Source organism: Lagopus muta, chromosome 17 (genome assembly GCF_023343835.1).
Source record: "Lagopus muta isolate bLagMut1 chromosome 17, bLagMut1 primary, whole genome shotgun sequence".
Classification (NCBI taxonomy): domain Eukaryota; kingdom Metazoa; phylum Chordata; class Aves; order Galliformes; family Phasianidae; genus Lagopus; species Lagopus muta.
In genome coordinates this window covers 3,444,937-3,462,153 of record NC_064449.1, presented here as the reverse complement: position 1 = coordinate 3,462,153, position 17,217 = coordinate 3,444,937, and the positions used below count along the sequence as shown (strand labels likewise).

The 17,217-nt window shown below is 45.5% G+C and overlaps 1 protein-coding gene across 1 annotated transcript; it reads right to left on the bottom strand.

The window, feature by feature from the left end:
• Positions 1–785: 785 nt before the first annotated feature.
• On the bottom strand, positions 786–16,666 carry RNF10 (ring finger protein 10). Its single transcript, XM_048964118.1, is given in 18 exon segments — positions 786–2,036; positions 2,310–2,468; positions 2,616–2,676; positions 2,883–2,980; positions 3,667–3,801; positions 4,233–4,334; positions 4,642–4,759; positions 5,264–5,397; positions 5,609–5,867; positions 6,021–6,149; positions 6,658–6,818; positions 8,363–8,499; positions 8,576–8,760; positions 9,765–9,855; positions 10,556–10,755; positions 11,774–11,830; positions 11,832–11,977; positions 16,159–16,666. Coding segments are annotated over 18 exon segments (2,412 nt in total). The 5' UTR covers positions 16,322–16,666; the 3' UTR covers positions 786–1,959.
• Positions 16,667–17,217: the final 551 nt, after the last annotated feature.

Here is a 17,217-nt window from a genome sequence, read left to right as displayed (position 1 = left end):
TAAAATAACTGTTACAAGTAAGAAACAATACCATTGTGAAAACAGTTAACTGCATACTTGAATTTTTTTTTTATTTAATGGCTTTCTGTGCCCTCACCAACAATTTTCCAATGTGCATTTGAAGCATTAACAGCAAGCTGTGTGCCACTCCTAGGCACTTTGTTTCTTTATATTCCCTTGACAAGCTGTGCTCTTTCCCTCAAGTGTTGTTAATTGTGACCAAGTGTGAAATTAAGCTGCTTTCAAAGAATGTTTTGCCAGTGTTTCCTCTGTTCTCCCCTAGTAATAGAAACATTCTTGTCCTCCCCAGTCTCCCCCCTCTTTCTGGCTCACAGCTGCAGACAGTTTTTTGTGCCCTTTGTGCCTGGAGGAAGCACCTGTGGAAGGAGCCTCTTTTTTTTGAAGCAGCAATTTACTGACAGACTTTTCAAGATAGGAATAAAACCAGTGAACATGGCAGTGGTGTGAGGATACCTAATAACAGAAGTTTCAAATCCACGGGATCCTTGCTCAAACTGGTCACAGCACAGAAGAGAGAGAGAGGGCATAGGCTGCTTCTTAAAGGAAGCCCATAAGCTTTTCGAAAGCTATGTGAACACCCTTGGTGGGGTGAATATAACCCAGGTGGGGCTGAATGTAACAGAAGACACCTGTCACTATGTTACGTGTTACTTCATAGCAGCTTCCTGAAAGGAAATCTGTAGCATTAGTATGATGCTAAACTTGCTCGTGTTACCAAAAGTGGTGTGACACTGTGGTGATACAAACTTGGAGCTCAAAAAGTCTGCAGTATTGTAAGTGTGCGCATATGATTTATTGCGACTGGTGGCCTTGACTGGTACATTACACCTACAGTTCATTTTATTTAACAAAATCCACACCACTTAACTCATTAGCTTCAAATCAAACCACAAGCAGTGCAGAATGCAACCACCCAAAGAAAGAGGGAGGAGGGGTCCAGAAGAGGCATGGTTATAGCCGAGGTGCTTACTGCAGATCAGCTCGCATCCCAGAACCAAGCAGATACAGAACTTTATCCCAGTGCAAGAGATCCATGTTTCTTGCTGAGGGATAAGAGTCTATACACTCCAGCTATCAGTTGTTCCTCCAATTCAACAGCAGCCAGCGTCAAAATGTAGTTCACCTATTTACCAAGAGCCCTAGGGTGGAGTGTTTGCTCTGGATGATCATCAGGTTACAAAGAATTTGTCAGCCGTGGTTGGCAAAAGGAGAAAAAAAAATTAGCAGCCTCATTCAACCCACATTAAAACAGAGTTAAACAACTGAGATAAGCCAGGAGTTCCTTCTACCACAGTGCCAGTATGCACTTTGAAATACACAGTTTCAGCAACAGTCACTTCAAAGCCAAGTAGCCAAGTTCTTTACACACTCACCTCAGCTTTAAGCCTTTCAAAGCCAGGAGAACAGAAGGAATTCTTGCTCTTTAGAAAAAGAACAGATAGCAGCTAACACTTGAAAGCCAGAAAGCTCTTTTGCCCCAGTGCAGAGGAAACCAGTTTCCAAAGAAAGCAGTTTAATAGCTTTACTGAAACAGCACTCACAATCAGACAGACTTCTGTCCATGCATTTCTGGGGGAGGTAAAGACTCTGCCTCTTCACTTAGGCAATATTGCAGCACTCTGGCAGTACCATTCAGATGTAAACACTTTCATACTGCTTACTAGGCCAAAAGAACTGACGTGGTACAGACTAGAAGCCTTGGCTGAATAATCTCTGGGGTTTTTCTTTCAAAACTTTGTTTCAGTATAAACCAATTTGGTAAGCTGGAATAAAAAAAGAAATCTTCAACATATACTGTCATGGTTTCCTCCTGAAACACCCTAGAAGCCCTGGAAAAACAAGTTTAGTCTGTTCAAATTTAAATACTCAAACTATAGCAGCAAAACAAAGCAAAATGAAAAGAAAACCAGGAGAGGAAACTTCTCTTGAATAGCAGAATCACTTTGTGTGAACAACAGAGGTGCTGAACAGTAGCTTCTGCTTCTGTTTCTTTCTTTTCTTCCCTCCTTTTTCCTCTGTGAAGAATGAAAAAGACACTGTCATTCTTCTTGTGGAACAGGGATAGCACACAAGAAACCAGTGCTGAGATCTTCTAAGCTCCCTCTAAGATAACTGCTTTAAGCTACCAGAAGCCCTAACCAAGTGGTTCAGAAACCACAACCTGATACTTTTCAGACCTGCTCTGCAGCTGATTTTTGATCCCCAAAATTGCTTCTCTTCCTTCTCCCGAAGGGAGAAATACTCATTTTTTTCTTGCTCCAGAATTTTCAGAAGCCTCCCCTCCTCACCTGACAAATGATCAGCTGTGGATGGTTTGTCCAGTTTCAGGAGGGCAGCTTCAATAGCTTGGCTGAAGGAATTCTGGAAGCTGGGCACAGGTATGCGGTCAGAGCTGTCACTTTCTGCATCGCTCTCCACTGGCACAGGCAGTGCCAGAGTGTTCTCATCTGAAAGAAAGGGAAGGGATGTGTGAGACTTCCACAGTGCAAATGCCTTCCCCCCCCACTCCAGGTGTCTCTCATTAAGCTACAAAACGTCCTTAAGATTTAGATGCACAGTAAAGAAGCCAATGTAGTAATATTAAGTTTTCTTACCCTTTGTCTTTGGAGCAGGTTTGGGCCACGTTTCAGGTTTTGCCCTTCCAACCCTCAACATCTATCAAAAAAGTGGTAAGATCTGGTTAAATCCCACGCATCAGAACAATCCTGCTTATGCCCTAAGTAGCAAGAAAACCCAGGAATACATTCAGCCTCCAAACCCTATTATTTTCTCCTTCAGATTTATCCCAGATTGCAATTGTGTTTTCAGACTCATCCACTAAGATACAAGTAATTCTGACAAGATTTACTCTTGTCTCTTACCTGGGCAAAGGATGGGAATGGAGACTCTTCTTCTAAACTCCCACAGAGTGACGGGCTGGCCTGGCTGGCAGCAGGAGAAAATGGAGTTGGAATAGAATCTACCAAGAAAAAGAAGTGGTTAAAGCCAGGTGCATTTTAGCAAAGGCATTTATGCAGCTCATAAATACAAAACAGAAATAAAGGATTTTATTATCTTCCATTTTCTCTCACTGGTTCCATCCCTTAATCACATAGAGGGAAGTTTTGAATTTGCTCAATATTTAAATTAAAGATTGTGCGATGGGTTTTTTTTGTTTTGTTTCATTTCTGGAGTTGTTTTTGTTTACTTTAAAAACAGCACTTATTAATAATTTGTACTTAATGTTTTTTAAGAATTGCAAGATATAACATTTGGAGATGCATCACCAGATAACAAATGGGGTGCTTATCAGTTATGTTTTGCTATGTTTTTGCTACACCATGGGGGAAAATGGAGATAGAAGAAATGCCAGTGGAGTGTTCCTGGCACACATGCATTTCTGCCTTTCCCCAACTCTGTCCCCTTTATTCTTTTCTGTGTCAGCAAAGATTTAAAAGATGCAGTAATTACAGTGTAGATATCATTGTCATTACAGTACAGGAAAAAGCAAATCCCTTAGCAGTGTTAGTCATTCCAGTATGATCTTTAAGGCAACCTAAGAAAGTAGTCATTGGTCAGTATTAAGAAACCTTAGCTTGACCTGAGCAGCAGATCCCCAGAGAACTGACCAAGAGCTAGATGTAGTAAGTTTCTCCAGATGCTCACCTGTCTGAAACACAGGGCTTCTGCCAAGAGGAGAGAGACAGAAGCTCTGATGATCAGTGCTGGTAGTTTCTCTATGGCAAGAGGTAAAGGCAGGGAACTGCTGCAGATTCTCTAAAGCAATATGGACTTCTGGATCTAGAAAGAGGTTTTAATTAAAGTAGTACACAATGTGGGGGAAGACTGTCAAGCAAGTTGTTTCAGGATGCTAGTAGGTGCCACCTCAGAAATTTTCTTTCCATCCTCTATTTTACAAGCTCTGCTGCTGGATGGAAGCAGCTTTCAGGCTTCTCCCCCACCCCCCCACCTTCTACTATAAAAACAGAAGTCAAAAATCCTGAGCGCTAGATGGAGACAACAGTGCCCTCCAATGCTCTCTCTCCAATAACGCACAAGTATGCAGGAACTGAATCACATCATGTAGCACCCTAAAAACACTTTGTCACTCAGACCCATTTCTAAGTACACACTACAAACTAAAGGCCTTACAATTCATCCCACAGCTCAAGAAATCAGCTCAGCACTAAAGATGACCGTGAACCCACCAGTTACAATCGATCAAAACTTACACTTGCCCTGTTTCTTGTTTTCCTCTATCTCAATTCTGCGTTCCCGACGCCGCTCATCGCGAGCCTTCTTCTGCCGCAGGCGCTTCCTCTTCTCAATGTCATCTAGGAGCAACACGCAGCATTGGATATAAAAGAACCACACCAATGCTTTGGCAATGTTTCCTCCAGCTTTGTGAACAATGTGCTCAGTTATATTAATAACAAGACATGCTTACAAACTACACACACTCTTGCAAGCAGTCAAGCCTTTTTATTCTTTGTGTAGTTGTCGTCACAGCAGTGAGTACAGGTTGTTCTGTCTTGCAGTCAGCAGCCAGTTATAAAGCTGCTACTTTTGTAATTTTTCCTGCTATTAAGGAATAGGAAAGATTCCCCCCTTACCAAGATTTTTAGAAAGGTAAATACCAACCTGAGAACAGCTCTAAGGTCTCCTTAGAGATGATGGGTGGCTTCAGAGCCAGTTCACAAATGCTGAACTCGCAGGTGAGGGGCAAGTGACAGAGGTAACGATGACGCTGTCTTATATCCTGATTAAAAAAAAAAGGCAGACATACAATTGCAAAATCTAGAGACTGCCATACTGATGAACAACAGTAGAGACTGAGTGCCCATCCTTCATCAAATCAAATGGGGGGGGAAAAAAAAAAAACAGAGAACATAGCAACACAGTAATTGTTTCATGAACTACAAAAATGTGAATGATGCCTTGGGTCAGAACCAAATACTCCAAAATCTCCAACAAATGCATCATACCCATACCTGGATGAGGTTATCCCAGATTTTTTATTTTTAAGATAGCTCTAAGAACAAACCAACACCAAGCTTGCAACTCTCTTACTCCTACAACTTCTTACCTTCTAGAAGAAAGCAAGCCAAACTGCAGCCATGCATCAAAAACAACTTAAAGTATTGCAGCTTACACAGATGCCTTTCACAGATTAGCACACCCATCCATTTCCTTCTTATTACTGAAGAGAAACATCTCACCTATCAGAGATCAAACTGCTAAAACATGGAAGTAAAATAACTACCTCTGTCATTGAGTATCCAGCTATCTCCACCACAGCTGCAGTTATCTTCTCCGGGCTCTTCTCCAAGCTGCCATATTCACGAACGAGGCATCGAACGTTCACAGGGTGAAGATACATGCACTGTCCATCCTCCGCTGCAACATAAGACACCATCAGTTGTTCTTTGCCTGTTAATTTTTAAAAGGCTTCTCCCCACCTCAGTCCACTCCACCGTAATGAAAATGAAGTTCCTTTCTGAGGGTGTGGGAGTTTTACTGCACAGACTTTAGCTGAACCTAACAAAGTGACAAGAGCCCCAAAGGAGGCATCTCTGCCCCCATGACTCCAGGATTTCATTGCACTGACCTTGATAGAAATAGTAAAAAGGAGAGCTGTTAAGATGTCCGCTGCTAACTGTTTCTTTAGACTCCTGGTAGCTTGTTTCAGCTGGATTTGATTCTCCTCTAGTGTTCACTTCAGGTTCCCCTATGTTATCCACCTCATGTATTTCCTCTTCATCCAACACCGCCTCTTCTGACTCGACAGGAGGCAAAAAGGAACTTGCTACATCAGAGCAAGGCTCCACAAGCTCCTCGTCAAACGCAGAGAGATACTCCACATCACACTAATACAGCAGAGAGCACACAGTTAGAACCACATCACCTCCTTCAAAAGATAATCACCGCCGCAAAAATCTTTGGTACCAGTTCGCCCTGCATTGCAGCGTAAAGTGGCAGAACTAGATAGTAAGATCTGTCTGATCAGAGCTGTCACTCACCTTTTTCTCTTGGGAAACTGCAGGCTCCATTGGCTTGGAGCTGTCTAGGACCAATTCTTCCACAGCTGCACTAATTCCAGCAACACCACTGTTTTTATCCTGGTCAGCAGAGAGCGCCGCTTCTCGCTCCTGCAGGTCATCAAAAGAGAGCAAGAGTCAGCTTCCTATTTCAGACAGGAGACTGTCACCACAATTATTTTCAGCCCTGGCCTATGTTCAGGTTTTCAAAGACCTTTAATCCATCTGTGATAAAAGGTGATCATTGAAGAGAGGTCCCCTCCCACTGCATGGCACCTAAAGGCTTTGAAAAAGAATACAGGTTTGCTCATATTTGTGGCACAGAATTTACCCCAGAAGCTACTAGATTTCCTTTGAGAGCAAAACCCTCCCACATTTTTTGAAGGAATCCCATTTAGTGAAATGCATTCTATTATCACGTGAAGGCATCACGCCAGGTACCTGGAGCCCAAAGGCTACAGCCTCCTCCAAGATTTCTATCACCCCTCTAGCAGCAAACATTACCACTTGGATAGCATGTCTATCACAGAGACCAGAACAATCACAGCCACTTCAGTGGCAGAATGCTCAGCATACTGTTAAAAATAAAGTTACTAAAAACACCCAGAAAGGCTCTCACCTTCAGTTCCTGGATGGCTGCCTCAATGAAGCATGCCTCAGGAGTATGTTTTTCCTCCTCATACTGCTTTAGCAATGCTGCTTTCTCCTCCAGAATCACCAGCTGCAAGACCTGCTCCCTGGATGCCAGGAGCAGCTTTGAATACTGGCTGTGCTGGTCATCTAACAGAAGCAGCAGAAACATTAGTATCTTCAAGGAGAGGCACCAGTTTGAATAGGCATAGGGAATTACAATTTCTTCTGAAGTTTCACTACTGCTCAATTTTGTGAGTTAAACCACTGTGAGGTGGACAATACTTAGAATGTGCTTGATACAAACTCTGCACGTTACTGTTCTATTACTGATGGCACAAACTGGTGCCAAATGCCTGCCCTGCTACATGGATCTCTGCTACAGCACTTCTATCTGCCACTTTCAACCTGCCAATTCACCACCTAATTGCTTAGCATCCAAAAATTGCATCCAAGCTTCTTTTCTGTGGAAGCATCAGCCCTGTAAAGCCCACAGTGGTCACAGCTTCCTGAAAATCCAGCCTGCAGCTTCTTCCTCTTCTCTGCATACTCACACATAATGCAACCGTTTTGTCTTAAATAAGGTCATAATCCCTTACGTATTCAAAACCCATAGACTGTTAACAGTCTAATAATAATTAGCCCAATAACAATTAGTCTGATAATTAGTCTTTTACAGTAAGCACAGCAGAAATAATAGATAAACTAAAGAAGCTTAGCAAAATGTACTCATCCTGTTACTAAAGTGCTTAACTATAAGCTTTACAGCAGGAACAGCAGCACACACTGGTACAGTCTGTATTCACTGCTTTCTAAGGTCCAACTTGTGCATAGCTTTGTCTACACAACACCCCATTAATGCTGAACTTTCTGGGTTTGGAATAATCTCACAGCCAGTACTGGGTTTTTATAGAAGGATTTGTTCTTTTGTAAGAGGATTTAAAGTCTTTTACTCTCAAAGGCCAGGGAAATGTAAGCACACGTTCTGCATACTTGGATACACATCATAAGCTGTGAAGCTTGACTTTTTACAGAGAGCTTAAATGCATGCAGCTTTTCACAAACACAGCTGCAAAACAAAGTGAGCCAATACAGCCCCAAAACAGCAATGTTAAGTAAAATCATCTATTTAATCAAAGAATTTTCACAATATTAACAGATAAGTTGATGTATTCGTCACACATCACTCGAGTGGAGAAAACTGAAGAAGTCAGGCAACAGATGTTTGCAGTGGGTCTGCAAGAATTTTTACTATTTCCCCAAATTGTTCACAGATCTTAGCAGATAAGTAGGTGATGATGGTGAAAACCTTGTTGAAAAATACATCCTTGAAATAGTTCAGACGCAGAGATTAAGCCGTAGAATTGAGGAGCCAGAAGGCAAAGTTAAGGCCACCAAAAAGCCAAAGCAGTGAGTGGCACTCGTGACTAAACAGTACAGAATGCACAAACTAATAACAAAAGTACAGGAAGCCTGCTTGCAGGAAAACAGAACTCATGTTTAAGCCTTACACAAAGTCAAGCGTGAGTAGAAGGATAATTAAGATGTGATCATTATGGTTTTCAGATGCTAAAACACATGCTTTGGTCTGAACTATTGCAAGATGGCAGCATGGAACTTTCATGGGAAATCTTTAGGCAAGTCCTAATGACAGCTCAGAACAGGATGCCAGCCAGCAGGACCGAGACACTCACCTCCAACATAAACAGGCTGCACCATATTCATCCACTGAGATTTGGGCAGTGCTATCAGAACACCTTTCTCCCTTCTCATCAGTTGCATTGTGATGACATCACCGATTGCATACTGACGTGTTGCCATAGCTACAACACTGCAATGCAAGGACGAGGTTAGCAGGGTAAAACTGACATTTCAAAAGACTTATCACTTAATAAATATCATCTCACCTCTTGAGATCCTTCTTGTGAACCGAGCTGTAACAAATAGGACATTTACTCCAGGTCTTTTCACTCAAGGAGAGATAATGAAGGATGCAGGCCCAGCAGAAGATATGCCCGCAGCGGGTGATCTTTGCTGCTGTGGGTGGGTACAGACAGATTGGGCAGGAGGGCACCTCATGGCTGCAGATTCGCTGAAATGGCACATGAGAAGAACAGCACAAGTTACAGACTTGGGAATCATTCTGTAGCACAGAAATAAACCACCCATCAGATCTTCTCTAACGTGTTAGACTCCCAGCTCTTTAGGTTCTGCTCATGTATCAAGAAACGAAGTACACTGTGGACTAAACACCTACAGTCTATACACACAATAACCCACAAAGTCACCCATCTGGCATTTTTACCCTAATAACATTGAAATAGCAACTTCTTCTCATGTTTTCCTTCATTTGCCATCTCTTAAGAGTTAACAACATCATCTGAATTCAGATACGTGGAAGATAGCAAATGAATCATGTTACCTCAATTACACAGCACCCATGTGCAGTCCTGAGAGACTGAACTTACCTATTTCCATGAACATACTACTTTAGTCAGATGCTCTGTTAGCATCTGGATGTTGTGGGGACAAATCAGCCACACAAGCATCTATTTATCAGATCTCTCAGGGTCACACAGCAATAAACAAACATACCTGCCCATCACCTAGCTAATACACCATGACTGATCTTTGCAGACTGTAAGTTTCTACTTGAGGCGACCTAAAGTTATGGGCACAATTATCAGAAGATTTTCCACTTTGTTGCTAAGTAAGATGGGCCACGTATGCACACAATAATTCTTCAAAACTCTACACTGTAGTCCTGTTTCATGGACTCATGCCCAGCTTTTCTGTTAATATCTTGATCACAAGGACTGAGTCTATAGAATGTCAGATACTATTTTTGATGAGCTTCCATCTGCAAAAGCAAGAAGCTGCTAATTTTCCTAATAGATTTTAGCACTTCTCTTTTCCTGTCAAAGCACTTCATAACATATTCCATGACAGATCTTCCCCAGTATTGTGGGAGTGACAGAAAAGGCCTCAAGCTCAGAAGCAGCTGAGTTTTACGTAACATCACAAAGAAACAGTTAAAAACAAGTTGAGTTTCTTAATAAAGAGGGAGAAAAAAAGATCCATCCCATCACAACTGACCACTTGCTCCACAAAGTCCCAGTTGACCAAGGTATCTGGATCAGCAAAGTGGACTGTGTAGTCCTGTTCTTCAGAGACAACAAACTGGCAGCTGGGGAAAGGCAAAGAGACAGATGATGTACTCAGTTGTTTCTAAGAACTCTTTGAAAACTACCCCATAGGACTCTCAGAGCTTCTTCTTTGCACAAGACTGCTGGACGCAGTTGCTAATCTCTACCAATAAAAAAATGATGCTCAGTTCACAATTGGATTCCCAGAATACAGGTATGTCTAACTGCAGTTAGAAATAGCATCACAGAGCGAGCCACACAGAGTGGTCTTCAAAAAAACCAAAACAAACAAACAAACACAAAAACCAAAACCCATAAGAAACAGTCAGGGTCTTTGCTTCTGGGACTTACAAATTCAGACTGGCTTTGATTCAGCAATTGCCACATCCCTACCATCTCAACATGCTGAGTTTTGGAAGAAAGGAACATCTTCCATAAGGAAGCTACACAGGTCCTCCCAAATGGAGTGTCAGATTCCACTGATGCTAGAAAATTAAGGTGGAAGTCTAACAGGTTTGTGCCTAAAGGACTCAATTAGATATCCTGTCAATAGGCAAAGAAGGGAACTTGATAGATTTTTATCTCTTCCAAGTACAGTTGTGACCTCTAAAAAGCACAGAGGTAATTTCACCCTGAGGAAGTCAATACAAGTATGCATGGTCAGACAATTCCCTGGCTCCTCAACCCTCGCAGCTTACTGTCTCTGTAGAAATCTAACAGCCCTGCCAGTCTTCCACTCACTTGGCCTGTAGGAAGAGCTCCTTGTTGAAAGGCTTATGTCCCCACTTGTTCCTTTTCCCCCAGTTGCCATGTCCATTCCCGTCAAAATGACCAGTCTGGCCACGGGGTTCAAAAGTGAAGTTCAGCAAGTGGTTCAGATTAATCTTCTTGGGACCAGAGAATTGGGCAGGACTGAACTCTGCCCGTTGAGCCTCTGCTACCTAAGAGACAACAGCATTTATTAGAACTTGCCAGAATTTACTGCAAAAGCATCAGTACAAGTGGATACCCAGGCTCCATCAACGATTAAGTACAGAACGTGCAGCACTCACTCACTTACCTTCTCCCATTCCCACCGTGCAAATCAAGCACTGCAGCATAAGAAGGGCATGAGAACCTGAAAGTTAGAGCTGAGCAGTCTTACCCCACACTGATCAAATGGAGGAGAGTATAAAATCAACCTACGTGATGAAAAGTAAAAGCCAACAATACCCAGCAGCCAAGGTTAATAACAGAAGGAAGTTGTTCAGATCCTCACAGTATTCTCTCAGATAGCCAGCAATACAAGTTTGATTCCTATTTACACAGATCATATTTGTTTTTGTTAGTTTTCATATAACAAAGCAGAGAATGAGAATTCAAGAGACAGCCAATGAGTTTTGACAGTTAGCACTTCAAGCAAAGGAGCGTTGCTCACCCACTAATACTGACATCAGTGTCTTCTGTATCAATGCAAAACCACCAATACTCTACAGTTTTTACACCCACGTCACCATAAGAAGCCTCAGTCTGGTTTTACTCCATCTTGTTGTCACCAAGGTTAATTTGATTACTTTCCCAATGATGCTACCATGTGCAAATCTGTACACTCAAATGGTTAGATACAATCATCTCAGACCTTTAAAAGCTAGAAATTGTTACCACTACACATTTTCATGGAGGACCTTTCCTTCACGAGATATGTACACAGCCTGCCTAGGTACCCATTCCTCAGATGGCAATTTCACTAGTTTTACTGTTCTTTTTATTGCGAGTCCCTCAGAGCAGACAGCACTCCTCTTCTGTTGTTGAGTGGGAGCAGAACAACCTTGCAATCTGGCATCTCACCGATGTGAGCACCTCTTATTGCTCCTTCCCTTCCCAGCCCAGGAGCTGAACACGGAAGACCTATCTATGCAGGTCAGCGATCCTCTCGTTCCAAGAAAGAAGGCCTTGGAGACACCACGTTACAATTCTCACCTCATCTCGTCTTCCACCATTACTAGAGCTAAAAAGTTTGCCACTTCCACCGCTACCCGCCCCTCTGAGGGGGCATCTTGTTAAAAGCTTTGCTTTTCTGTGAATTGGAGCGACGGGACTGGCTGGAAAAGTTCTCATTTTTGGAATATGAAGTTTCTCTTTTCCGATTGTAGCGCTGTTTGGATCCATTCGTATTCTTTCCATCTGAAAGAAAAGAACAACACAAGGATCAGCCAGAGCCCCAGCAGCCCACAGCCCAGAGACAGCACCACCTTCCCCCCTGGTTTGAGCACTGCTCAGAAGGAGGGCATGCACACAGCCCACCAAACTGGTCAGAGCACAGGGAAGGATTGATCTCCTGTGATTCAGCCCTTATTCAAACAGTTCTCTTAGTTTTATTCATCAGCACGTTCCCTGGTGCGCTCAGCGATCAGCACCAACGCTGTGCCTTCATGGCCCATTACAAGAACTGACAGCAGCCGGGTCATTTTTCATTCCATTTCTGAATATTTTATATCCTTCCCTTAAATAAATGCAGCCACCCGCATCTGCCTTGAAGTCTCCCTCTTTTCAAAACTCCACTGCCAATTTTCACTCTGCCCCCAGCTGATCTGTTTTAAAAATGAATACCCTTTTCTTTCACAAGGCCAAACACCCACTGATGCTGACACCTCAGCCTCTCAGTGCACATTCCCAATATCTGAGTACTGAATCCACCACCCACACAACAAGGACGGTTTGCCTTGCAGTGTGCTGAGCACACAGCTGCCATACAGCACAGGAAATGAGCACAGAGCAACACTGCAGGCCTGAGGTTCATAAGAGCAGAACAATCAGTCAAGCTCCTGAGAAACGTTTCCTATGTCTACACAGCTACTTCTTAAATGGTTAAACTGAAGTCTAATGCTATGGAGATGTCTCCAGTAGTCTTAACCTACTGCTGGAATTGCCTCAAATACGCAGCAGGCTGCTTTCCCACCACCTGCCATAAGCTTTAGTGGCAGAAGAGCTCTGCTGATGAACTTAGAAGCTGAGCTCCCCAGGCTCAGCAGGTTCTCTGCACAACTGCCATCCCCATGCTGCAGCTGCTGAGCACCACACACACCTCATTGGCCACGGCATCCAGCTCTGCTTTGTAAAACAATCCTATTAGTTTCTCCTTTCCCACTCCGTAGCCCTTCCCACCCCTTCAGATGAATCTCATATGGCAGCAAACAGGTCAGTGTACCTCACAATGGCACTGCTCACACAAATCCCTCAGTTCAGAATAAAACCAACCCCACCAGAACCACAGACATGCAACTCCAACACCTGCTGTGCCCCACAGCCACACGCAGGCTGAAAGGACACAGGTTTAGAGTTATCAGGGGAAAAAACACACCAGAAGCTGCCAAGTGCTCAGGGTGTAACCGGGCCTGGTTTCATGATTAGATAGACCTTTTTTGGAGTGTTTGCAGGAAAGAAGCCATAATCAACACCCTTCAGCCTCTGGTCAAAAATCAAGTTATTTAGAGCAGGTTTGGACCACTGCTTCAGTTGTTTACGAGCAAAGCTCACTGCTTCAGAGCCCTCTGAAAACCACAACTGCAGGCAATGCCACAGAAAGGAACGTTCCTGTTTTGCCTGTAGCAGCTTTGCAGTTTTTCTGCAACCTCCAATGGAGAAAAACAAACTCAAGAGGAGACATTCAGTCTGAAGTGAGTTTTTACATTTCTCTACAAGGTCCAGGAGCAGCTCTCCTACGTGCTGCTAACAGAACTTCCTTCCCCTTGTCGTTTCAATCACATTAGTCATCATCAAGGGCACCAGTGTGTCAGCCAGCTGGTTTACACACATTCCTGCCACACTGCATCACTCCAAACAGGCTCCTCCAGGCTCCTCCAAGCTCTGCGACTCACAGCAACAGCTCTTACACTTTACAGGAGAGTCCTCCCCACCTGTGCCTCTTCAGGAAGGTCTTCACATTACAGCCTGACACCACTTCAAACTTGATTTTTCTGATCCCTTTTTCCCCCTCCCAAAGTAACTAACCCCACGAGGATTCCAGTCCATCAAGGTAGCAATGAAATAAGTCAGCAGACAACCAAGAGTTTAAAATATGCATCTGTAATCTGGAACACCTCTTTTTCCTCCAGCAAAACTAAGCAGTGCCATTCCTGCTGACCTTTACAGCAGGCCACGTGCCAGAGCTCTGCTTTGCATCACCCCTCCCTGCATTCCCTTCAGAGCTGCACAGAGCACAGGGATATCTGCCCTCACGCAGGGAGAAAAGCAAAAGATTCTCACAACAGCCACTCGTTAGTTTTAAGCAGGGTATGTTTGGATTTGGGGTTTATTTTTCCATCTTTTCTTGGCAAACTGGACACGGGCAGCAGCAGTGCAGGTGAGATATTTTCTCTTCCCCTACATCCTCAGTTCTCCTTAGACCTAACCTGTAATATTTACCCACTCATGCTCCAAGAGCGGACCTACAAAATGCTGTCTACGTAACTTTATAGTGCTAGCAACAAAACTGTTCCTGCCTTATGGAGTAAAGTTTAATTTAGTTTCTAAGGCCATGTTTGAAAGGAAGTTGGAATGCCTCTCCCACAGTCAGGAGCACCTGCAGCATCCCTATTAGCTCGCTTCAAGCCGTGCTGCAAGAGAACAGAAGGAGCTTCTCCACAGTTTCAGGAATGTCCTTTCCTTCTTCTCCTCAGCTGGACACAGCTGCATCAGGTAACTGAGCAGCACATAAAGGACAAGAGCTTGGCTGGACTTGAAGCCAGCGAGCACTGGTGCAAAAGCATTTATGAAACAGGTCAGCCTTCTGTGGAGAGCATTTCAAAAGGAGACACCAGAGTTTCAGAATACCTCCCATACAGTTCTCAACCTGGGCAGGCTGCATCAGCTAGCCTCAGCCTGGCTGCTTCTGGGTGGATAAGGAACTTGAGAAAGAAAGCCTGTGTGAGAAAGAGATGTCAGTGTCTGCTGTGAGACAAGACAGTGAGAAAACAAAGTCACTGTTCAACACCACTGCATTGTGTACACTCAGCCCAGGGCTGTTTGATCCCATCCAACCAGGGGAACCTTCTCATTTTAGTTCTCAATACACTCCAAGGAAGACACTCCCAAACATACATAAATTCCTGCTGAAGAAGTTGCTGCTTGCTTTACAGACCTCCTCAATGTGCCATATAGGCAGGGCCTCATCCCATAGCACCTCCCCACTGCAATTAACAGATGTCTCAGAGGCAGAACTACATCACATCAGATATTCTTTATAAGCATACACTTTAAAATTATTAAAAAGCAACATCTATATACTTGAAAACAGAAAAACCCTACATATCTAGAGAAAACTACGCACAGGCTGCTCAGTGGGAGATCAGTGAATACAGCTGAACAGCAGGCAGTACTCAGCCACCTGGAACCTGAACACATTTACGAGATCTAAAAAGGAGCCAGCATCTGCAGGACACCTAATGCTGTGTGTGGGCTGCCTGAAGTATTTCAGCTGAAATAAACCAGTGAGGAAGGAAATATGGACAGCGATGGTGTTGAAGCAACCTGTAGGCACACACACACACACAATTCCGGGACCACAACCACACGCTCTGAATGCTGCTGCCTTACTTCTACAATTTGAAGAAAACGCAGGAATGGGGCTTCTGATCACCCTTAGGGGTCTGGGGGAGGTTCAGGTCTTACCTGGAGAAGAACCAGGAGAGGAAGCAGGAAGGCTCATCACCAACTGCTCCGTCAGCAGAACCAGCTGTGTACAATGACAGCTGTGGCACTTTGATTGCAACACCAGATACGCTGCAACATGTACTCTGACCTCTCCCAAAGATGGTCAGCAGAGCACTCAGTGAGGGACTGCTGCAGGGACACAGCACCTCCTTAAGCTCAGCAAAAAGGCACAGGCCTGAGTGCAGAAAAAAGTCAGTGCTTCTTGACAAGCAGCAGCACACATGTGTTCTTAGTGCAAAACTAGAGCTCGGTCTCTCAAACAGATTGCTCCAATGCCAGCATAGATCATGGAGCCATTGGGTTGGAAAAGACCTCTCAGATCCTCAGCCCACCATGCCCTCTGACCCTGTCCCTCAGTGCCACATCTCCCCAGCTCTAGAATGCCTGTCACAGCGACCGCACCACCCCCAGGCAACCTGTGCCAGAGCCTTACAGCTCCTAACAACACGCTTTTCTTAACACCCGACCTAAAACCAAACACAACCCTGAGAGGAGAAACCCTTGGAGAACGGGGCCGAGGAGGAGGGAAAACCATAACCACACCAGGCACCGAGCTGAACGCACGGCCCGGGGTCCCTCCCCCCCGTCCCGAATCACGGAGCCCCGCGCAGCCCGAAGGCCCCGACGCCCCCCCGTCCCGTCCTGGCTCTTACCGCCTTTAGGCTTAGACTCCCCAGCGGCGGGCCCGGCCGAGGCGGAGCGCGGCGGCTGCGCTTTGCCGCCGGCCGAGGAGCCGGGCGCACCAGGGCCGCAGGGGCCGCTCTTGTCCATGGCGGGGGCGGAGGAGGGGGGCGCGCCGGGCGGGCTCTGCAGCATCAACGGGCGCCCCGGTGGGCGAGCGGCGGCCCTGGGCGGGGGGGCACAACGGGCGCTGGAGGAGCCGGCGGGGGCCCAGGCTCATGGCCCGCGGGGGGGGACCGGCGGGGGCGGCGCAGCGCGGACTCGGCCTCCTTCATGGCGACATCTTCTCGGCGCTCCGCTTGAACCGGGGGAAGGCCGCGGAAGGCCGGGCCGGGCCTGCGGGGCTCCGGGCGACGACGGAAAGAGCTGCTGGCGGAGCCCCGCGGGGCCCGGCTCTGCCTGCCGCCCGCGCGGTCGGTCGGCGCCACGCAGGCACCCTACGGCTCCTCGGCGCCGCCCCGGCCCCGGCTCGGCCGCCGCCGCCGCTGCCCCGTAATGGCGACGAGTCGCCCGCAGCACTGCCGGGACCCGGATGGAGCCGGGCCCGGGCGGGGCGCGGGGCACGGGGCACGCCGGGAGTTGTAGTGCGGGGCCGCGCGGGGCACGCCGGGAGTTGTAGTGCCCAGCGGCTGCCGGGCCACGAAAGCGAGAGGTATCGGGGCGGGGGAACAGATCGCAACCCGTTCTCGGGGCTCCCGTGTGAGCCTACTTCGATAGCACGCAGTAACTGTGACAAACGGTTGTGAAGGTTAAAAATAAAAACAAGTCCGTTCTGCTGAATTTGTGTAAGACTAGCAAATTGGTCCTTTGAACAATAGATAAATAAATAAAATGGGGATTCAGACTGAAATGACAACGGCTTTTTAAAGGGGTTTTAATTCAATCGAAAAATAGCGTTTGAATATCCTGAGTGCAAGCGCTGATCCCTTTCCTGTTATTTTCTGGGCAGAAACTTCAGCCTCAATGCAACAGCACCGGGCACAAAAGGACAAGGAGAGTTAACAAAAAGACTACATAACCATACATACGTT